This window comes from Macaca thibetana, chromosome 3 (genome assembly GCF_024542745.1).
Source record: "Macaca thibetana thibetana isolate TM-01 chromosome 3, ASM2454274v1, whole genome shotgun sequence".
NCBI lineage: Eukaryota > Metazoa > Chordata > Mammalia > Primates > Cercopithecidae > Macaca > Macaca thibetana.
In genome coordinates, this window is record NC_065580.1 from 56,123,495 (window position 1) to 56,147,596 (window position 24,102).

The following is a 24,102-nucleotide window of genomic DNA, read 5'->3' on the forward strand; positions in this document are numbered from 1 at the left end:
GACGGCCCCCAATGGGCTATGCTGGATATGTGGACATAGAGTCTATGCTAAGCTGCCTGACCAGCGGACAAGTAGTTGTGTTATTGGCACTATTAAACCATCGTTCTTCCTACTGCCCATAAAAACAGGCAAACTCCTGGGCTTCCCTGTCTATGCTCCCCGCAAAAAGAGAAGCATAGCTATAGGAAATTGAAAAAATAATAAGTGACCCTCTGAGAGAATCATACAATATTTTGGGCCTGCTACTTAGGCACAAGACGGCTCATGGGGATACCAGACCCCCATTTACATGATCAACTGAATCATACGGTTATAAGCTGTATTAAAAATAATCACTAATAAAACTGGCAGAGCCTTGACTATTCTGTCCTGGCAAGAAACTCGATGAAAAATGCTATCTATCAAAATAGATTAGCTCTTGACTACTTGCTAGCAGCTGAAGGAGAGGTCTGTAGGACATTTAACCTTACTAATTGCTGCCTACATATAGATAATCGAGGGCAAGTAGTTGAAGACATAGTTAGAGATATGACAAAACTGGCACATGTGCCCGTGCAAGTGTGGCATGAATTTGATCCTGGGGCCATGTTTGGAAAATGGTTCCCAGCGCTAGGAGGATTTAAAACTCTTATAATAGGAGTTATAATAATAATAGGAACCTGCCTACTGCTCCCTTGTTTGCTACCTGTACTTCTTCAAATGATAAAAAGCTTCATTGCTACCTTAGTTCACCAAAATGCTTCAGCACAAGTGTACTATGTGAATCACTATTGATCTGTCTTGCAAGAAGACATGGGTAGTGAAAATGAAAGTGAGAACTCCCACTAATAAAATGAGTGAAAGTCTCAAAAGGGGGGAATAAGGAAGGAGACCACCCCTCATATCATCTTATACCCAGTTTCTGCCTCCAAAGAAAGAAGTAAAAACTAAAAGGCAGAAATGAAATCCACAGGCAGACAGCCTGGCGCTGCACCCTGGGCCTGGTAGTTAAAGATCGACCCCTGACCTAATCAGTTATGTTATCTATAGATTACAGACATTGTATAGAAATGCACTGTGAAAATCCCTATCTTGTTTTGTTCCGATCTAATTACTGGTGTATGGAGCCCCCAGTCGTGTACCCCCTGCTTGCTCAGTCAATCACAGTCCTCTCACACGCACCCCCTTAGAGTTATAAGCCCTTAAAAGGGACAGGAATTGCTCACTTGGGGAGCTTGGCTCTTGAGACAGGAGTCTTGCTGATGCCCCTGGCCGAATAAACCCCTTCCTTCTTTAACTTGGTGTCTGAGGAGTTTTGTCTGTGGCTCATCCTGCTACATAGCTATGCACAAACAGCTATTGAAAGGCATGTAAAAATGAACCAAGTTTTTTTTTCTTTATTTTCAAAAAGCAGTAAAAACATTTATACAGGACATTATGAAAGTTTAATGCCATCATTAGGACCCAGCTGCTGCAGGTTACCAGTGTGGAATTGCATATCACCAGATGCTGTTCCACAAATGGACAGGCAAACATGATGACAATTCCCTTGATTACTATAATAGTCACAATAATACTTAGCATAATTAAAGAAAGCTTCCTTTAGCTGGATTACCCTGCATAAATAGGCAACACAGTTAATCAAAATGTAAACATATGTTTTCTAACACCAGTATAGAAAATACAAAACTAATTGCAATGAGAACAATTTCTACCTTATCCCACTATAGTAATTATTACGCTTTGCTTCTTTGCGGTGTGATCTCTATGTTTTTTTTCCCATTCATCATCTTCTGTGTCCTGGTCAAATGACTCAGGATATGCTGGTAACTTGTCTTTGGGGCATTCTTCATAGTAACTTCTAATATATTTTCCCACAGACCACCCTTTGTATTCTTCAGGCGTTTTGCATTCCAGGCCATTAAAATGGACATTGTAGTGGTGCTTTAACCAGTAGTAGAGGTAGTGAATGTTGTAGTCACATCTCCAAGGGTTATCTCTGAGCCACAAGAGTTTCAAAAAATACAAGTCTTCTAATACACCATAGTCAAAGTTTTGCAGACTGTTGTTTGATAAATCTAATTCTTCTAAATGTGTGAGCCCTAAAAAAGCAGCTGGAAACAGAAAATATTTATTGAGCCTGAGTAATTGAGTTAATCACTGTATGGTATAGCAAAAGGACAAATACAAGTTTTAAAAAGAGGCTTAATTTTCCCCTTTGAAAATAAAGAGATTTCTCTTCCCTTCTTCTTCCCAGAGCTTTTACTCTAGAAAACTTTTAACTGTAAGTACTTTCTCCTCCCTTTGAAATGTCTTTAAATCCTTTTGAAGACCAGATAGGCTTTTTGTCACCTTTATGATGCAAGAATGCCTTTTTCAAGGACCTGGGAGCTATCTCTTTGAAATGTAAACATCAAGGAAGATGGTACCGCCATCTCCCAGCTCTGGTGGGAGGGTGGGGTCCTAACTTTGGCGAGAACTTGCTTCTGGTTGCAAAACTACCTCCTGTCATGCAGACAGAAATTTATTTTTCTCTGAATAAGGCCAATAAGCTAACACAGATGGTCACCCCATTTATCAGGTAAAGTTAGGATGAATTTTGTGTGACAAAAGGTGTTGTCAAATCTTCCTTACAGACTCATTATTGTTTGTCCTGAAAACGTGTATGTAATGGGTGGTATCTGCTTGGCTACATAGGCGCGAGATTCCTGTAATGGGTGGTATCTGCCTGATTCCATAGGGGCAAGAGTCTTTGCAGTCTCTTAGTGGATTGCCTGTGATATGCATCACATTCTAGTTTAATGCTTAGTCAATAATGAAAGTGTTTTCTTTCATTACCACCTTTATGGAGAGAGTTTCTGGATTGAAGGAAGGTTTTGTTTTTAATTATATTTCTCCATTGTAAACGTGTCTGACTGCAAAATTGTGAAATATATTGTTACTCAAAGCTTTTCCCTTGATTAGTTTTACTAGAATACAATATTCAGTTTTAAGTTAGCTTTTAAAAATGTATTTTGGGCTCATGTATTTTTTATTTTTATTTTTTGATACTTGGGGAAAAAAGATGCTACAAAAAAGAGAAATGAATTAAGAAAATATTTCACATGTAAGACAAGTGCAGATAAAAATGAAAAATGTGCTGGGTGGTGATTTGACAGTTCCCTGGGATATCAGTAACCCTGAAAATGCCTAGAAAACAAACTTTTCCCAGTGTTGGGGGAAGGGTTCTATTCCTGTAGAATCCCAAAACAAACAATTTTTTCCAACATTTTGAAAACATCTGGTTGTATTTTTGCAAACTAGGTAGCTATCAGCTTTGAATCCATATGTATTTAATTTTGCTGGAGGTTGGATAATTAAAACCAATACAAAATATAACTGAAAATAAAACAACAAAAAGCTTTTTTCCCCCTCTAAGAGCAAAGAAGTCTACACTTGGGTCATCTGTATTCCAGTTGATATGGACCAGCCAGATACTCCAGAAATACAAATATTTTGTTTCTATTTCAAACATTATCTCATTATTGTTTTAAAATACCCTTGTAGAGCATAGCGTCCTTATTTTGAATTAGGAAAATATGTGATCATACCATTACTATTAACTATTTTCATATTATCTGTTCTCAGAAAAAACCCATAATTCCCCCTTAAAAAAATAACTTTCTATTTTGGTACCAAGCAATGTCTTGGGGGTAGGGGACAAAAGATCAGCCCTTGTGTTCTGAAGATACTGGATATTTTTCTATTTGCTAAAATTCTGTGAGTGAGTGATCTCACAGATTTACTTTTCTCAAGACATTAGACTTTGAGATTAAAAGCATATGTAAACATTCCTACATTTTATTTTGAAAGTGCATATTGTTACTTAAACCATATATATTCAGGCACTTGGGAAAACTAGTTTTCGTCTGTTTCTTAAAGGAGGTAAAAACCCCCTAGTAGGGTATCTTCTTTCTCTTTTCCACAACAATATCTGGCATTTTGTATGATATTCACGTCTTTTAAAGTCTAGCGACTCCCACTGCATTTGTATACTTACCAGCAAAAATCATTCAAGTAAGGCTACTTGTAGGGTTTCATCCCAAAGACCCTGAAATATAGGAGACCTTTCATTTTAAAACTTCTTTAGGTTATTTTGCCTTAACTGCTGAGATACTTTTTTGTTTCAAAAGAACTTTTTGTTCCAGGAAAGTGCTTGGCATTTGGTAGGTGCTTAATAAATATTTATTAATGTAGAAAATATGTTCCTGAGATTGAATTGAACAAAGAGGGAAAAGAGAGTACCACCACTGATGATAGAGACCATTTTGTGTCAGCAAGGAGCACACATTTGGTGAACAAGATTAAAAGACCTTCAGGGGATCCTAAGGACAGAAAAGGAATCCCTGCAATTACGGCAATTCCACAACTGATGAAAAGTATCAGTTATGGAAAACATGTGAAAAACATCAGTAGAAGCAAGGCAAGTCCATTTTGCACTATTATCTATCTCTTTGCATTGTCTTGTCATTTTTCTCAAGTTTTATTTATATACTAGTTTTGTTGTAACTGTTACTCATTACTTTAATACATTTAACTTAGGACATATAACTATTATAATCTCTCTCTTTTTTTTTTTTTTTGAGACAGCTTTAAAACTTGGTTTGCATTGATAGTTGGTAAACTACGGCTTTGCTTGTAGATGACAGCAGAAGGAAATCAGACACTTGCCCAAGGACCTTTGGAATAGCTTTTGTTTGTCCTGCGATTCTTTAGTTTGTAACCACCCAATGGGATCACCTTGCCCGCTGCCTAGACAGAGTCGATTTATCAAGACGGGAATTGCAGTGGAGAAAGAGTAATTCACGCAGAGCTGGCTGTGTGGGAGACCAGAGTTTTATTATTACTCAAATCAGTCTCCCCGAGCATTCGGGCATCAGAGTTTTTAAAGATAATTTGCTAGGTGGGTGCTTGGGAAGTGGGGAGTGGTGATTGGTCAGGTTGGAGATGGAATCATAGGGGGTCGAAATGAGTTTTTCTTGCAAGAAAGCGTCTCCACTTCCAGATTCTTTACCCTGTGCCCTGGCTTTGTGGACACAGCACTGGCTACCAGTGACTGACTTGCACACTAATATAATGCTTACTTCATTTGGGGGAAGGGTGTCTGTAGTATTCTCATTTACTGAGAAATGAAAATTGCTTTTGACTTCACAGTTCAAACATACTCCCAAGTTAGCATCATCTGTAACAGGCTAAGGTGTAAGTGTAGCATACTGCTGTCCCTTGGGAAATTTTAAAAAATTATGATTTTCTAATTTTTAAAAAGATGTTAATTCTAAAATATGCCCTTGTGGCTCCAGAATGTTCATTCTAATTTTTCACTTTTATTGTGTTAAAATTCTAATGATCTGGCCGGGCGCGGTGGCTCAAGCCTGTAATCCCAGCACTTTGGGAGGCCGAGATGGGCGGATCATGAGGTCAGGAGATCGAGACCATCCTGGCTAATATGGTGAAACCCCGTCTCTACTAAAAAATACAGAAAACTAGCCGGGCGAAGTGGCGGGTGCCTGTAGTCCCAGCTACTCGGGAGGCTGAGGCAGGAGAATGGCGTGAACCCGAGAGGAGGAGCTTGCAGTGAGCTGAGATCCGGCCACTGCACTCCAGCCTGGGTGACAGAGCGAGACTCCGTCTCAAAAAAAAATAAAAAAATAAAATAAAAATAAAAAAAAAAAAATTCTAATGATCTATTAATGCTATTAGATTATCACAAAGAAAAGCAGGGAAAACAATTGTACTCAAAATGTTTATAACATTACATTACATTATTAATAATTTTAATAATCATTTTCATGGTTAGAACTTTTCAAATTGAAGTAGCCTAGTGAAAGCACTTGTGTGATATATGTTATAAATCTGGTCAATATTGCAGTAATTCTCAGTTCTTTCCAAATCCGATGTGTTTACTTAATTTACCAAGCTCATTTTCGCCAGTGGCTTTGCTTAGCAAATGGAGAAGAGATTTGAAGGACGGGAAAGAGAATTGGTCTTGATCTAGAACTAGATATAATATGTCTGGCTCTGGTTTGAGCATATTTTATCCTAATTTATGAGCTTAGTGCTTAGAAGTTTGTTTCTAATTTATTCTAAACAAGATGGGGCTTAATGAATAGCAAAGAAAATTCCAAATTTGAATTTCCCTTTAAAAATCACTACATTTAGTCCGGGCATGGTGGCTCACGCCTGTAATCCTAGCACTTCGGGAGGCCGAGGCAGGCAGATCACGAGGTCAGGAGATCGAGACCATCCTGGCTAACACAGTGAAACCCCGTCTCTACTAAAAATCCAAAAAAATTAGCTGGTCATGGTGGTGGGTGCCTGTAGTCCCAGCTACTTGGGAGGCTGAGGCAGGAGAATGAAGCCGGGAGGCGGAGCTTGCAGTGAGCCTAGATTGCACCATTGCACTCCAGCCTGGGCGACAGAGAGAGACTTCTTTTCAAAAAAAAATAAATAAATAAAAATCACTACATTTGGCCAGGTGCGGTGGCTCATGCCTGTAATCCCAGCACTTTGAGAAGCCAGGGTGGGCAGATCACCTGAGGTCAGGAGTTCGAGACCGGCCTGACCAACATGATGAAACCCCATCTTTACTAAAAATACAGAATTAGCTAGGCACGGTGGGCACATGCCTGTAAGTAATCCCAGCTACTTGGGAGGCTGAGGCAGGAGAATTGCTTGAACCCAGGAGGCAGAGGTTGCAGTGAGCTGAGATCACACCATTGCACTCTGGCCTGGGCAACAAAAGTGAGACTCCATCTCAAAAAAAAAAAAAAATCACTACATTTTAGCACACTACTGACCATTTGCCATATATTACTTTAAAAATCTATTCTATAACACACTATTTGGGCTAACTATAAATGGTAGTAATATGTGGTATTACATACTTCATAAAGCAGCAGTTTGGCAAGTATTTCTCTGAGTGCCAAACAACTCCTAATATAAGTGTCATGTTTAATTAAAACTGGTATTTTATTATTTAGTTTAGTTCAGTTATTTTTAAACTAAATTTACTGTATATAAGTGTTGCCATAGGAAAAAAAAAATCACAGAACACTTGCCACCCATTGAAGGGGCTATACAGGGGAACTTACTGGGATCGATGAATTCAATGCCATTGCTGCTGAGGTTTAATTTCTTCAGCTCATGAACATCTTCAAATTCCTTGGGTCGAAGTTGGTTGATTTTATTGTATGATAAGTCAAGTTTAACAATATCTGGAGGGATGTTGTTTGGCACTTTTTTCAACTCTGGAAAATTTAATAATATTTAGGTTATTATGCTCTTTTTGCCCCCATTTTCTCGGTCACCATTATATCTGTGTGATTGAAGAATCAGCTCTTAAAGAAAAGGGGTAAGGAATATCTAAAGCCAAAGAAAGTTGGTATGAAACAAGCCTTAGCATGTGCTAAATCTTCCAGTGACTTCCCATCTCATTGTGATGAAAGCCAGAGTCCTCACTAAGGCCCTATAAAGCCATTAAGACCTGTAGGTCATCCTTGTCACCAGAGTCAGCACCTCCTAGGTTCTAGAAAGCAGCCTGTTTATCAGGACTTGCTTACTGAACCCACATCTGCTGGGCTGGACATGAGGGTGGATGACAGAGCAACCATTGTAGGGCAAGCTAAAGTGGGTTAACCACAAATAAATGGGTAGAAAAAAATGTTTATGAGAACACTCTGACACTCGGCCTAGGCAATGTGGCAGATCTGTGGGTGCTGGAAAAAGAATATAAACTGCAGAATCCATTTTGGGATTGTCAGCAGCAGTCCAGGGTAAAAATAGCATCCACAAGTAATACCAGGAAATGCAAAGCAAAGGCTTTCCTAGTGTGGCTTAGAAAAACACAGGAAAATCTCATCTGCTGTGTTGATGAATAGAAAAATTCTTTACTTCTTTTACCTTAGAACTTGAATGAGAATTGCAAATACTGATACACAGTGTTTGCTTTTGATGAAGAGTATATAAATATACATTTCCCCAGACCAGAAGGAGAATTTGATCAATTCCCTTATTTCTAGTTCAGGTACTATGCAGTATGCACATTTCATATATACTGCTACCCCAAATTCTTGGTAAATGCCTCAACAAATACCATATTTACTTGATTATTACCCCTTACAAGCTTGCTCCTCCTCCAGCCAAACCTTGTTGATTTTGAGGAGGAAATTAGGAAATTTCTCCAGGTAGTTTCCTCATTTAGCAGGCTCTCTTGATTGTCAGCCACCTCAGAAGTACTCTGAAAGCTTGTAATAGTAAGAAAAGAGACATAAATGGCCCTGTTTATTGCATATACAAAATTCTTAACTATTGTTCAAGCTGTAGTAAAATTGTGCCCTTAACTTGGGAGGCAGCTAAGGGTAATGTACCTGCGTGACTCTCCCCCATCTGATGTTAGAAGGAAAATAACTCCTTAAAAATGGTAAACTATTCTGGTCAATGTGAAAGTAACAGCAGTTTAAAAACTCCGACTTTCACATATTCTTGGCAAATCCATTTACCTCAATATGGCATAAATATGCCTTTCAATTAGTCTCACATTTATTCCCTTTGAAAAACTAGGATTTCTTGGCAAAGTACCTGTTTCTCAGTGAATAAAGCTATGATTTCTTTTTCTTGCCATTAGATATTTAAGGGAAAAATACATAGTGATTATTGAGGTCTGTGTGGTTGAACTGGCACATATTAGGTCCCCTACACACACCATCTGACTCATTACAAGTCAGCTGGGCAAGGCTCAACTCCGAGTTGGGGAATCTGTATGCAGGTTCTCTATTTGTGACCATGTGTATGTGGTATACTTGTACAGAACCTCAGGTTGTCACACTTGAATTCTAGCCATGATTTTTAACTTCTGTGTATTTTCACTTTCAAAGGTTGCAGTCCAGTTATCATCATCAATCTAAGGCACATGGCTCTGTGGCAGCCACTACCAAAGGGAATTTAATAAACAAGACTTTTCCCTTTGAATTTATGGAAATCAGCAATATAACAAAAAATCATGAAATGAATCACTAGATTTATATAAACCATAGTGAAAACCATTTGTATTGATAGTATTAAAAGACAAAGCTACCCTTCATTTTTTTTTTTTTTTTCCTTTGAGACAGAGGCTTGCTCTGTCACCCAGGCTGGAGTGCGGTGGTGTAATCTCAACTCACTGCAACCTCTGCCTCCCGAGTTCAAGCGATTCTCAGGCCCCAGCCTCCCAAGTAGCTGGGATTACAGGTGCCCGCCACAATGTCTGGCTATTTTTTGTTTGTTTGTTTGTTTTGTATTTTTAGTAGAGATGGGGTTTCAACTTGTTGGCCAGGCTGGTTTCGAACTCCTGACCTCAAGTGACCCGCCTGTCTCAGCCTCCCCAAGTGCTGGGATTACAGGCATGAGCCACCGCACCTGGCCTACCCTTCGTCTTATAATCTAAAATAATAGGCTCTGAATTACGTAGTCATTAACACTTGGAGAAACTTAAGTTGTTCTTTGATGACCCAATATTATATATGCTAAGTGTATATGTCATGAAACCTTATTTATATTGTGTTTCAGTAAATGATGTGTATTTTTAAAGCAGGGGGTATGAATTTATGGGGCATTTCTGGAAGGTTGTGTTTAGACAACAATAAGTTGAAGAAAGAAAGCAATAAAAATGTACTTATATTTTTATAAGCTGATGTTTTTCAAGATAAAAATATTATGGGAAAAAAGGAAAAAACACAAAAGCAGAAATAGGCTCATTGGGGGAGGGAATGGCCCAAGAGCATAAAAGCAGTGAAAAAGAGATATTTCCTCACATGTTATCTCTTCTTAGAACACAGTGTAGTCTCGTTGTAGAAGTTTTAAATCTTGTGTAGATGGTATTTTTCTCAGATAATTAATAAACTTAATACTATTTACTTTTCTCATTTACACCTGATACAACAAGTGCAAATTCACTGTAGCTTGAGGTTAGATCCTCAGCAATATCAAGTATTCTAACTAAAATCTAGGAGAGTAGCTTTGTATTAGTATTAAAAATATGTAATTCCAGTTTTCAATCTAAGCACCACAAAGGAAATTCTAATAAACATGCTCTTCAGCATGAAGCACTAAGGACTCAGCATAACAATATCCGGGAAATTCTACCCACTCTGGCTACAGAAAAACTACATTTACTTACTCTTCGAAATTCCCTAATGCTTGCATTGTTGAGGCAGCTGATTGTTTGAATATGCTCATGTTAATTCTGGAGAGCGCACATAGGCTCTGACTCAGGTAGACCAAGATTCACTTCTTAGCTTTGCTACTTACCTGTGAGACCCATGGTCAAGTGACTGAACCTCTTTGAGCCTCATTTTCCTCATCTGTAAATGGGTATGTTACTGTCTTCCTGAAAGTTATAAACAGCATGTGTGTGGGTACCTAGAGCCTAGAATGGCACGTCCCAGGTTATGACGCTGTATGTAACTGCTCTCCTATGGGACTGAATTATATACCGTTCACAGGGTGTCTTGGTATGCAAACCTCCCTGTGCCACATGGCTGCTGTGGGATCTAACCAGGTGCCATCTTTACAGTTGGGGTGGGGGGCGGGGGAGTGGGGCGGTGGGGCAAGGCTTGAGCATGACTTTGCTGGTAAGTGGACAAATTTACTTCTGGTTCAGGTTGCCTGACAATGTTAATAAATTCCTGCCTAACATTCTCTTGGGAGGAGCCAGGACCTCCTCTCTGAACTTTCCCTTTCTCTTGCCCTTAAAGAAACAAAACATAGCAAAATTTTCCAAAATAAATGGAAGAAATGATACCATGCTGTATATGAACCTCACTTAATGACATCTGGCTTTAATTTAATATTACAAATAAGTTATTAAACCATGCCAGAAATGAAACATATAGACATTGTTATATGGTTCGTTATTGTAGGGTAGATTAGCAGTTCCCAGACCACACTTTGAGAACATCAGTCTTCACTAACATGTCAAGAGCATTACTGAAATCTCCCATCTGTTTTCTTAGCTCATGACTTTATCTTGCATGTGCAAATCCTGCATAATACTAGCACAAGATTGCATCGGTTGCAAAACCCAGTAATGATTTGCAGGAAGTAGGTAATATTCTAGAAAGATTTCCTTAGTCTCATAGTTAGGTTAAATATTTTAAATTTAGTTCTTTAAATTTTTATTGTTTTATTCTGGGTAATTTGGAAATAATTAAGATATAGGACGTTAAGAGGCATTTATTAAAATCAGCTACTTGAGAGGCTGAGGTAGGAGAAGTGCCTGAACCCGGGAGGTGGAGGTTGCAGTGAGCCAAGATCGTGCCACTGCACTCCAGCCCGGGCAACAGAGCGACAGTCCATCTCAAAAAAAAAGGAGCATTTATTAAAACCTTGGGACTAAATGATAAGAAATACAGAAGCGCCATCACTTTCACTCTGTTTCAGAGTGCTCTCACAGTCCTGTTCTGCAGATGTTTTCTCTTTGAGGTTATCTTCTCACAGATGCACACCATGTTTCGACTTTAATCAGTGTAAGTCAGGTTATATAGATGGCATTTGTACTTATTTTCATACCCCTTGGTTTACCTACCTAAGTTAAATTGGATTTAAGATGAAAGGAACTCCTTACAGTGACAGCTTGCGATGTGCAAATGAGTAGAACCCAAATGGCTGCCCTACTGAGGATACCTCCTTCCCTCTTGTCATTGTCCTTTAATTACCAACTGCCTTGAGTCTGGACCCCAAAAAAACTTGGGGTAAATTCCATTGCCAATGGGGAAAGGTTTCTGGTGGAAGTGACATCGAGAATTCCAAGACATGGTGGGGTGTAGGGAGGATTATAAGATTCAAAGAGCATTTCAAGTTATTCATGAAAATGAAGAAGTAAGAAAAGTACAAACCTTTCCTTTTGCAGTCCAGTGTTTGTATGGGAAATACGTAATTGTGGCAAAAAGTCGAGTCCACCTCAGGCTTGATGACTGGGGGTCTCCCTGACACTTGGGGTTTCGGGTCCAATTGTTCCTTTTCTTCTTCATTACACAACTGTTCAGATTTTATCTGCCGCAGTTTTTTATTTTTTTGTTCTTGTGGACTTTCACACTTGGCGTAGTTCCCCAAATTCCGGTTCCTGGGAATCTGCAACATTGAAATAAGCGTTTCTATCTCACAAGTACAGTGCCAGGGGTTGTCATAAAGACGCAGGTAGCTCAAGAGAGGTGTATAAATGAACACTTCCTCCGTCAAGACTTTGATCTGGTTGTGCTGCAGTAAGAGGGTGGTGAGTTTGTTTAAACCAAAGAACGCCTCACTCTCAATTTTAGAGATCTCATTCTGCTGCAGATCCAGGCTTTTCAGCTTTTTAAACTTGGAAAACATGTTGTTCTTCAATATGCGGATCTTGTTTCTTGCTAGCAGCATGTGCAGCAAATCCTGAGGCCAACCAGGCAGCACATAAACTAATTTTCTTTCTTGACAATCTAAGTATTTCTCATGGAGATATGTGTACACGTCACACGGGAGGCTTGGTGCATAGCGTTTGACTGGGTTGGAGCCTCTCCGGCCTCCACCCGCCCGGCCATGATTCACTCGGCTTCTCACAGTGCTTGAGCTTGCTTTGCGCAGCTCAGCAGCTTTGCAAAAGCAGAGCAAGATTACAATGGTAACCACACGCATCCTGACATCCAGCTGGCCCCAATTACTTCGTGTTACAGACGGAACAATGAAAGTATTCCTTTGAAATCCAAGTTTGGGTAATCTTAACTAATGCAGTTCTGGAACAATGAGACCCAGCTGGGGTATGTGGAGTCCCTAGGTTGAAAGAGAAAAAAATATATATTAAAAGTTAAGGCCCATTGCAAGCACTGTATTACTGACAGATAAGAACAGACTTTTTAAGGCAAAGGCCTTCTAGTTCCACAGAACAGTGACATAGAAAGCTTCTTCCCCTCTTAGTTGTCTGGGTTAGAGGCTGAATGTTTATGCCCTGTGTTTGAATCAAGGCTCTCTTACCTGCTTAAGTATATCAACCCAGGTCATCTTCAGCATCTGTAAAACGGGACCAAGGGTACCTCCTAATATTGTTGGGAGGATAAAATAGGCTCATGTGCAAAAGATGCTTCACAGTGGCCACCCCGGCGGAAGTAGTCACAAATGTTAGGACTCAGCATGATTGAAACTGAAGCCTGTGGTTCATCATCACATCGGATTTAAGAAATTAAAAGAATTCTCCTTCTTTTAAAAGAACATAGCCTTGAGATGCACACACAAGGGTAGGACTTGAATGGTTGTCTTCCTGAGCTTTTTTTTTTTTTTTTTTCTCCTATCCTTTTCTGTCTCCCAGTCACCAACCATGTTGGGTGTGGGCTCCAGAGATGCTTGGAGTAAATGGCACTGTCCTTGTTATCTCCTGCACGTCTTGGCTCAAATGTTACCTTTTCAGTGAAAACTTCCTGTTCAGCCCTATTTTAAATCACACTTCCTCCCACTTGTTGGGTGCTCCCAATCCCTTTTCTTGTTTTATTTCTTCTCCATAGCACTTATCACCATCTGTCAAAGTAGATACGGTATTTAACTTCTTTTGTTTACTGTTAGTCTCTCCCCACTAGAAAGTAAACTCCTTAAGGGAAAATATTTTTGTCTGTTTTGTTAACTGCTATATTTCCTTGTTAAGTATTTGTTGAACTGATGAATTACTCTCAAATAACTATTCTGGCCGGGTGCGGTGGCTCATGCCTGCAATCCCAGCACTTTGGGAGGCTGAGGCAGGCAGATCTCTTGAGCCCAGGAGACCAGTCTGAGCAGCATGGGGAAACCCCGTCTCTACAAAAAATACAAAAATTAGCCAGGCATGGTGGTATGCACCTGTAGTGTCAGCTACTTGGGGATGGGAGTGGGGGTTGCTGAAGTAGAAGGATCGCCTGAGCCTGGGAGGTTGAGGCTGCAGTGAGCCAACATGGTGCCACTTGCACTCTAGTGTGGGTGACAGAGTGAGATTCTGTCTCAAAAAAATGAAACAAACAAACAGAATAACTACTGTATTCTGTAAGAACATTTATTTTGTAAACTTATATTGCTTGGGAAATCTATTTTCTCCTTATTAAATATTATTGAGGACTTCCAGGATGTGCAGATTTTTAACAATTGTTTTCACTTTTTAAAATTCTGAAAGTATTTCTGGTTTGCATATATCACTTAGGATGCAGTCCATTCTTGGCAAAGGAAGAAATGTTCAAAATGGATTTATAACTACTAGCATGTCTGTTGTTACTAGCGTGGGGCTGTGTGGTTATGAGCAGCAAATGTGTTTTCTATTCGTTGTGACAGTTTGAACACCAGAATCGCCCTCTTGCCTGGAGTTTTCCTGCTTCATGGGGTCTCCACCTAGAATGCCTTCCCTTTTCTTTGCTTCAAGCATTCCTCCCAGTCACTGGTTTGTGTAGCCTCCCTAGCTGCTTCTCTTCTGTCTCAGATTTGGAGTTTTACTTACTGTCCACTGAGATGCAGGGCACTGGTTGTGAAGCACTTTGCCATCTAACTGTTTGTATACATGTCTCATTTTCCCCGAGAGATTATAAGCTGTGCACTGGCCTCTGGTCCCAGAGCTAGTCAGTTAGACTTTCTGACCTTCCACTTGTCTATTTACAATTCATTATAAATTTTATATAAGTCTGACCTAAACAAAATCATGTCAACTATTCTGTTTATTATTATATATGCTGAATTATTTATGATATACATGTTGAAGTATTTGGGGTAAGTATACTAGTGTCTGCAACTTACTTTGAAATGCATACAAAAATAAGATGATTAAGGGATGTATAGAGAGATGAATGAGTGGGTGGATATATGATAAAGCAAATACAGTAAAAAATAGAATCCAAGCAGTGGCTATATAGATTATTTATTGTACAATTCTTTCCACTTTTGTATATGTTTGAAAATTTTCATAATAAAATGTTAAATGAAAACAAAAAAATAAAAAAGCAGGCACAAAAAACCAGATTGGTTTTCTTCAAGTGCTTTCAAGCTAAAAGCTCTGAGTATATAGTGTTTTTCCCACAGTAGTATTTTTCTCTTTTCCCCTTACTCCTATAATCCTCAAACAATAATAAACATGTCTATGTATTTTAATTCTGAAGCCCAAAAAAGTCATTTTTCTCGGAAAAGAAACCATATACTTAGAACATGTTACTTGCCAAGGTTTTTGTTTGTTTTCTAATGAATACACTGCATTCAATGTAGGATAGAAAAACTCTGTTTAAACATTTGCAATATGTAGTTTAGTGATGTATAACTTATTTCCTTCAGGCCACTGTAGGAACTTGCAAGAGCTGAATGTCTCTGACTGCCCAACATTCACAGTGAGTATAAGCAACCATTTTTACTGCTGTTTACATAGATTGACTTGCTACATTGGAGTGCCAATATGCAGAATAGATGCTTGTGTGCTTATTTGGGATTCAATGTGGAAAACAGCAAACTATGTTAAACATTGACAAGAAATTTTACTCCATCTGTACAATGCTAATGTTAATCATGTAGATGTATGCTCAGTGTTGGAGCCTCTGGAAAGTAGAAATTTTTCAATGACTACCCAAAGTGAACTGTATTTATATTTAATGGTATGTGTGTATGAGACAGAAAAAAATTGGGCCCCAGTAGACATGATAGGCTCATTTTATCTTCATGGCTATCAACAGCTGTACCAAAGAAGATGGAAATGAATATGTATCCCTAGTTGCTTTCTTCCTGGTTCCTGTCTCCAGTCTTTCCCTCTGTCCCCAACCTGTCTTCCATTCTGTGAGCACTTTATACTCTTTGTAAAAGGTGGATATAACTACTTCACTCTCATCATTCATCAGCTATACACACTCCCATCATCTACACAACTGGATAAAGCCAATGCCCTTAATATTACTCTACCTTGAAGACCCTCTGTGGTTTTGCCTCTGCCTCCCTTTCCAGCCTCACTTGCTTCAGTTTCTGTGTACACACTAATTTGCAGTGCCTACAGCCACTGAGTTTCCTCTGCTGCATGCTCCAAGTTGCTCCTTGCAGTTGTGCATTTGCTGTTTGCTTAGAATGCCCTTTCCCTTTGTCCCCAAGTGGTGCTTTCCTCTTTATCAGGCTTTAAGGCTTATTACCACCTCTTCTACCAAGACATCACTGGTTCCCAGGACTGGGGTCACTGCTGTTCCTCTAGGTTCCTATGATAAGTATCCTTAACCGTAGGGTTTCAGCTTCTTCCACTAGCCTAAGAGACCCCAAGGGCAGGAGATGTGTCTTATTATTTGTGGTAGTCATGGCACAACAGCACAAACTTTGGCATATCATATTCAATAATATTTAGTGAATGCAACCATCTGGAGATACCAAGTAGGCAATGGACAACATTGACTAGAATTGAGATCCCACCTTGGGTTGACATCTATGTATAAGTCATAATTAACATCATAAGAGTGAATAAGATGAATTTAGAAGGTATGAGAAGAGGAGAAGACTTAAAGTTGAGCCTTACAGAATGCTGACTTTTAGGAGCAGACAGAGGATATTCAGAAGGAATAGTAAGAGAAGTAGGTTGACAATGAAGAGGTATCACACAGTGAAAGTGAGTAAAGAGTTTCAGAAAGAACCAAAGTGAACAGGTAAGAAAAGGACTGAACAATGCATTGTAGATTTGAGAATCAGAAGGGACTGCCAATTTTTGCTACAACAGTTTCATTGGGATATTGGAGCAGAAATCTACTTGCAATGAATTGTGAAGTGGACAAGAGGTGAGAAGGTGAGGCATTAGGCATAAACTGATCTTTCCAGAAAAGTGTCTTAGAGAGTGGTAGAAGGAAAACAGGGACAGGGAAATGGAAACAGGTTTATAGAGGATGATGGAGAGTCAGCTGAAGCAACTCACGGAACAAGTCCCTAAGGAGACAGGAGGTAATAGGAGGAAACGCCTGGCTGTGGAATGCCAGTCACGGGGCACCAGCTCCATCATGAAGGCCAAGCCCTCCTCGCTGGTGAAAAGACTGCATGAATTGGCCCCTTCCTGCTACCTCTCAGCCTCACTTTTACAGCCTCATCTTTCTAGTTTTTTCTTTCACATTTTTACTCTGTTTCAATACTGAACCACTTGGAAGTTCCCTGTTCATGTCATGCTGTTTCATTGTGTCCTTGAACGTGTTTTTCCATCTGCCTAAATGACTACCCTTCCTTCCCCACCACCCCTATCCCAACCTGGCTAACACCTGTTCATTCTTTAACACACTCTTCAACTCTACTGAGTCTTCCCATTCTCTTTTTTTATTGACCTTTAAAAAGCAGCTTTATTGAGATATAATAAATTTATATTTATATTGAGATTAAATTTACCCACTTAAAGTGTACAATTTCATGGTTTTGTATTTTTACAGAGTTGTGTGACCATCACCACAACCAACTTCAGAACATTTCCCTCACCCCTAAAAGAACTCATGCCCATTAACAGTCACCCTTCATTTTCTCTCAACCCCCAGCCCTATGCAGTTCTATTCACTTTTTGACAGTTAATTTCTAATATAATTAAATTATTATTATTATTATTTTTTTGAGATGGAGTCTTGCTCTGTAGTCCAGGCTGGAGTGCAGTGGCGCCATCTTGGCTCACTACAACCACCACCTCCCGGGTTCAAGTGATTCTCCTGCCTCAGCCACCCAAGTAGATGGGATTACAGGCACGTGCCACTGCACCTGGCTAATTTTTGTATTTTTTTTTTTTTTTTTTGTAGAGATGGGGTTTCACCATGTTGGCTAGGCTGGCGTCGAACTCCTGAGCTCAAGTGATCCACCCGCCTCGGCCTCCCAAAGTGCTGGGATTACAGGCGTGAGACACTGTGCCCAGCTGACAGAATTAATTTCTCTCTCTCCTGAGCTACATATGGTCTCAGTACTTCAACACAGATACTTCACACTGTGTATAACACTTACGTTTACATATATGTCTCCTGTTTTAGAACTGAGCACTTTGAAAATCCTCCTTTAGTAATTTTTCCCCATGAAATCCATCCCCCTAATTTCCACAGTAAAACATCTTTTCAAAACATAGAAGGCATTATACACAAATAGAATGTGTACAGAAAAATCTTAAGACCCTCAGAACTCCTCCACTCCTTGCCTCAATACACAGATTCAGCATTTAAATTAGTTGTTTAATCCCTGACCAGCAGAACATAAAGAACCACCCATAAAGAAACTAAGCATCTTCTCAGTGGCTTGTACTTTAATACAAATAAGCTGTTTCTTTATGTTCAGAAGTGCCCTTGAGGGTCATCCACAAGAAATGGAGGCATAGACAGACATGTCAAAGATCATATCAGAGAAAAAATGTTCTACTTTCTCTGGTTGCACTCTTTTTCCACTAGCAAAGTGAACGTGGGCTCCTTCATGAAGAAAGATTTTAAATCTTGACTACTACATTCTCCAGATGTCTGCCTGTGGTTATAATGAAGTTGTTTGTCAAATGGATTTACTCTTTCTGTGGATGTTTTAGCACCTACTATGTTAAATATGTTCTGCTAGGTGTTGGAGGGAATTAAAAAATGAATCATTTTTCAGTTCTTGTCCTCAGGGAGCTTCAGTTCTGTACTTGAGTAAAATATCAGATTCTTTGAGTTTGGCCCTCTAATAGGGAAGTTAAAACAATGCCATCTGCATTGAATTTGTGAACATCAAAGTCTTGTCCAATTTTGGAGTCTAATATTATACAGGGCCGATAATTTTATCCAGCTACATTTTACTATTGTTTTTCCCTTTGAGACGTAGACTGGGACACAGGCTTACATTTACGGAGTTGGGTAACATTCATTCAAAGAGCTTTGATTTCTAAGCTTGTCTTATGAAATATATTACATTCAGAAAGATTTGAGTACATTGAGGACAAATTCATAAGCCATTCTGCAATGTAGGTACTCAGTTTTTGCATTTATGTGTTCAAACATTTGGGGATTAAATCCTGAGTTCTTTTAAGTACTAAGAATGGGAGTGGTCTAAATTTGTTTGGATGTTCAAGCTTTTTCAGACAGGAAAATGTAGAGAATGCATTACCTCCTCATCTCAATCTGAGAATGGGAGTGGTCTAATTTTGTCTGGATGTCCAAGCTTCTTTAGACAGGAAAATGTAGAGAATGGATTGCCTCCTCATCTCAAACAGAAAGTCAGATTTCTTTGTGGTACATAAAGCTACTCCATCTTCCTCTTCCTGATCCCCACATTTTCATCTTCTTTGGGGCTGCCTCTCTGAGGGTGTTTAAGCCAGCTCTTTCTCCTCTCCTTGCCTCATCTCATTTGCATTTTGCCAAGGTCTTTCAACATGTGTATAATCACTTTGATACTTGATTGGCATGCTGAACGTTTCCAAAGACAGATTTTCTTTGTATTAAAATATAGTGCCACACATTATGGTTATTCTCTCGATTCTTTTTGGAAAAAATTGTACTGTACACATTTTGTGTATCCCCACCTATTCAAATCCTTCATTTTGGTGATGAGGCATCTAGAAAAAATGCTGACAGCTTGAATACTATAGTTAAGACTAGTGTTTATCAAAAGCTCTGCACTGGCCTCTCATGCAGCATGGGTGCATAGAACCTTTCCTATAGCAGAATCACATAGATTTACAGCTTTCAAATAGAATCTTGTGTTCTCTTTAAGGCATGGTTTGCTGCCCCTGTAAATCAACCAATTCCTATCTGAGTGTGATGGATGCTCTGACCTGCAGGATTTTATTATTTTAAAAATCCATGACTACTGGAAATAGTAATGAATGGAATGTTAAACCTCAATGATCCTGCTGAAAATAAACCTTTACTATCTTTAGTGGTGTTAGGAGTGGCCATATTTCTGATACAGAATTCTTCTCAGAACCACATCTTCTAGCCTAGTGATGATTTAAATCTCTTCCAGATAGATAGATGCAACAGTCTATTCTTTTCGGGACTGAGGTAGTGTCAAACATTGCATACACCACTAATACTTAAACTGGGTGCCCTGTTGATGTTCCTGGGGAGATTCATCAATCATTAAATAGAAACCTGTTGCTACTCATTGTATTTTCTATAGTGTTACCTGTACAAAAAGCAGCTTGTTGCAATCAATGCTTGAAATTCATCTGGTCTTGTAAATTTCATTGTAGGATCTGTGATTGAAACCTCTGTTTTTCTCTCTCTCTTATTTCATGGTCACAGTACTTACTCTCTTACTTCAGTTTTCAGCTTTCTGGGGGAAGGGTGCTTGAATCTTTGAGATCCTCCCCCACCCTAACCCCAACATTGAATCTCCTGCCCAACTGGTATGTAGCCTATATTTTATTTTAGCCGTCTCAAACTTACCATAAATCTGTTGAAAATCTGTTCAGCTATTTAAAATATTTAATTAACAGAACCACAGAAGTTTAATTACACACACACACATCTATGTCTAAATGTATATGTGTATAAATATGGACTGTTACTAAAGTTCCACTGTTGAGAGTGTTTACTATTCCTGTCTTTCAGAATAATTTTAATAAGTTTAAAATGGATGAGTTTTTAATTGCTTTCCTGCATAGGAAGAGTCAGAAGTGTTTGACACTTTGACATTTGAGCTCAAATTTCTTGTGACAGAGTTGAACTTGCATGGGTTCACATTTTAATGAAGTGTCATTGTGATGGAATGAGACTTGATTTCCAAGGAAAGGGAAAAGGAGGGAGTAATGATGCTTTGAGCAAAAGCATTGGCTTCTATTTAATTTCATTTCAACCTAATAGCCGATAAAGAATATGAAGAAAGCAACTCTTGCATGTATTTTTTTCTGGAACAGGAAGAGGGATAATAGAAAGATAATAGGGAAATTGCAAAGCCTGATATAATTTGATAAGCGTCTCCCCTCTGTTTTTCATGCAGGATGAATCAATGAGACACATTTCTGAGGGCTGCCCGGGGGTCCTGTATCTCAATCTGTCTAACACAACTATCACCAACAGGACGATGCGACTCCTGCCGAGGTAATGTTGGTGTTATTTGTATGACACTGAAAATAATTATGCTCCCAAAGTCTCTGGCTTGCTCTAGCATTCTACAAAGGCAGTGCTCCCTTTATCAACACCCCACCACTGTGGCACTGCTACTCTTATAAGGGGAGTGCTGCTTTCAAGTCCCTAAGCTAGTGCCTAAACTGGTCTGCCTTGACTAGCATTTTTGTTACTCTTACAGCAGTGTGCCCAGTAGCTTGAGTTACACCTTGCCTGTTTCTTTCTGGTCCCCCATCCTGGGCATTTGAGCTCTCTGACTCTTACATTCCAGTCTGGTGTCTGGGACCTTTTTTTTTTTTGAGACAGAGTCTTGCTCTGTCGCCCAGGCTGGAGTGCAGTGGCATGATCTCAGCTCATGGCAACCTCCGCCTCCCAGGTTCAAGCAATTCTGCTGCCTCAGCCTCCCAAGTAGTTGGGATTACAGGCGCCCACCACCACGCCTGGCTCATTTTTGTATTTTTAGTAGAGGCGGGGTTTCTCCATGTTGGTCAGGCTGGTCTCAAACTCCTGACTTCAGGTGATCCACCCGCCTGGGCCTCCCAAAGTGCTGGAATTACAGGCGTGAGCCACCGCACCCTGCGGACCTCTTTATAATAGAATGCCAACATCCTGATTACCAAACTTTGAACACATTTGTCCCAGATCCCTGTTCCCATGCTCTGGCTACCTGTTGAGATTCCCACCACCTCCAAGGAGCTTGACACTGGTTGTTTTTTACTGTTTATGGAGTTTTGACAACATTGGACATGAATATTGCTTCTCTTTTTTTGAGGAGAATTGACAGAATAACTAAAAAGTTGACAGAATATTCAAATTCATCAAAAATTTTTCTTTTTAGTTTGTTTTCAAACAGGGTCTTACTCTGTCACCCAGGCTGCAGTGCAGTGGCACAATCATGGCTCACGGCAGCCTCAGTCTCCTGGGTTCAAACAATTCTCCAACCTCAGCCTCCTGAGTAGCTGGGACTACAGGAGCATGCCACCATGCCCATCTAGTTTTTGTATTTTTCTGTAGAGATGGGGTTTCACCATGTTGCCCAGGCTGGTCTCAAACTCCTGGGCTCAAGTGATCTGCCCACTTGGGCCTCCCAAAGTGCTGGCATGAGCTGCCATGCCTGGCCCAATTATTCTTTATTTTCATTATAATAAGGCCAGTCAGGAAGGGTATATGATCACACTAGGAGAGATTCAAATTTGACTTTGGGAAAACATTTCTCAAACTATTGTGAAAGAATGAACTATTTTTGAGAACATAGCTTTTTAAAGTTCCTTTGAAAAATAACAGTGATGAGATATTTAGAAAAGCTTACACAGAAAATTCTGGGTGATAATTTTCTTTATCTTCTGACTCTAACCATTTTCTGCAAATGTGCCAGCTTAAGGAGTGGCACCATATTTTCTATTTATCCCACTAATTAAGCTGCCACAGTTTTTTAGTCAAATCTATAAAGCTTTCCCTTTGAAATTTCTTCTGACGCTCTTAAACATAGAGAGTCTTCCTCCTGTCAGGCATTTAATATACATTTGCTTATTTTTCTGTGTTCATGTATTTTTACTTAAATATATAATCAATCTGTAATTAATCTTGGTAGATGAATGAAGCGATGATCTAAATCAGGGGTCAGCAAACTACAACCCATGTGGCCCAAGGCCTAGTTTTTTGCAGTATATAAGCTAAGCATAGTTTTACTTTTTTTTTTTTGAGATGGAGTTTTGCTCTTGTTGCCCAGGCTGGAGTGCAATGGTGCGATCTCAGCTCACCACAACATTTGCCTCCCGGGTTCAAGCGATTCTCCTGCCTCAGCCTCCCAAGTAGCTAGGATTACAGGCACGTGCCACCATATGCGGCTAATTTTGTATTTTCAGTAGAGAGGGGTTTCTCTATGTTGGTCAGGCTGGCCTCAAACTCCTGACCTCAGGTGATCCGCCCTCCTCAGCCTCCCAACGTGCTGGAATTACAGGCATGAGCCACTGCGCCCAGCCTAGTTTTACATTTTAAATGTTGTTAAATAAGTAACCAATTATTTCAGCATCATTTATTGAATAAAATTTTTATTAAGTGATGTGTGATTCTTTCTTACATATCTAAAATTCTTTCTATTTATTTATTCTTTTTGAGATGGAGTCTTGCTCTGTCGCCCAGACTGGAGTATAGTGGCACAATCTTGGCTCACTGCAACCTCTGCCTCCCAGGTTCAAAGAGATTCTCCTGCCTCAGCCTCCCGAGTAGCTGGGATTACAGGCGCCCACCACCATGGCTGGCTAATTTTTTTGTATTTTTAGTAGAGACGGGGTTTCACTATATTGGTCAGGCTGGTCTTGAACTCCTGACCTCATGATCCACCTACCTCAGCCTCCCAAAGTGCTGGGATTACAGGGATGAGCCACTGCGCCCAGCCCTAAAATTCTTATACAGGCAAGAAATACTTAAAACTCATTACTTTCTAATATTTTTCTGCATGTTACTTTACCTGTGTTCTTATAGTTATTTATGTCCATTGTATCTCTACGGTGAAAATACTACAGAATGGAGTGCTACTGCACATTTCTTCCCAACTCCGTGTTTGGTGACCTCTCACTGATAGCTTGGAATTGTCCAATATGGAAGTATTCTATACCATGGAAAACATCAAACACTACAAATCAGGGCTTGATTTATTGTTCAGTTGATTGTTTAGACTTAAAGTGATAGAGAACACAATTAATGAAGCAAATTAAATTTAAAAGTAGGTCATGTCTGTAGCCACAACATTGTGAAATAGCACAAAATATTGAGGAAATATTCTCTCAATACTTGAAAACTATTCTTTGATTTAGCAAAGAAGGCACTCACATCATTAACAAGCAGATTTTGGACATACCTCTTTGACATATATCACTTGTGTCTTATTAATGTTAATAGCATAATTCATATTGGAACTGTAATCATTCTTCAAGTTCAACCATTGGTTGGCTGGCTACATTTATAAGAGTTTCATTGACAAAAGTCAATGAAAACATTGTGTGAGAATTGATTGACTAAGTGGAATTAACAGTAAAGAATATTGTATATTTTATCATTTGTAAGTTGCATGCTA

The 24,102-nt window shown here is 39.4% G+C and overlaps 2 protein-coding genes across 11 annotated transcripts in view; one reads left to right on the plus strand and one right to left on the minus strand.

Moving 5' to 3' along the window:
- The window catches only part of FBXL13 (F-box and leucine rich repeat protein 13), a 270,947-nt gene that overhangs the window by 134,564 nt on the left and 112,281 nt on the right, over positions 1-24,102 (plus strand). For all 9 annotated transcript variants that reach the window (XM_050782737.1, XM_050782740.1, XM_050782739.1 and 6 more), the window contains 2 exons: positions 15,295-15,347; positions 20,899-20,999. In XM_050782737.1, coding sequence (XP_050638694.1) covers positions 15,295-15,347; positions 20,899-20,999 — 154 coding nt within the window. The remainder of the gene's footprint in view (positions 1-15,294; positions 15,348-20,898; positions 21,000-24,102) is intronic.
- Positions 1-24,102, minus strand: part of LRRC17 (leucine rich repeat containing 17) — a 40,626-nt gene that overhangs the window by 6,361 nt on the left and 10,163 nt on the right. Inside the window, exons 2-4 of one of the 2 annotated variants that reach the window (XM_050782769.1) lie at positions 11,889-12,795; positions 7,110-7,265; positions 1,351-2,093 (exon numbers count right to left, since the gene is read on the minus strand). In XM_050782769.1, the coding sequence (XP_050638726.1) occupies positions 1,696-2,093; positions 7,110-7,265; positions 11,889-12,660 (1,326 nt within the window). In that variant the 5' untranslated portion in view covers positions 12,661-12,795 and the 3' untranslated portion in view covers positions 1,351-1,695. Of the gene's footprint in view, positions 1-1,350; positions 2,094-7,109; positions 7,266-11,888; positions 12,796-24,102 lie in introns of those variants that run through there. The other variant, XM_050782770.1, reaches the window with a different exon arrangement.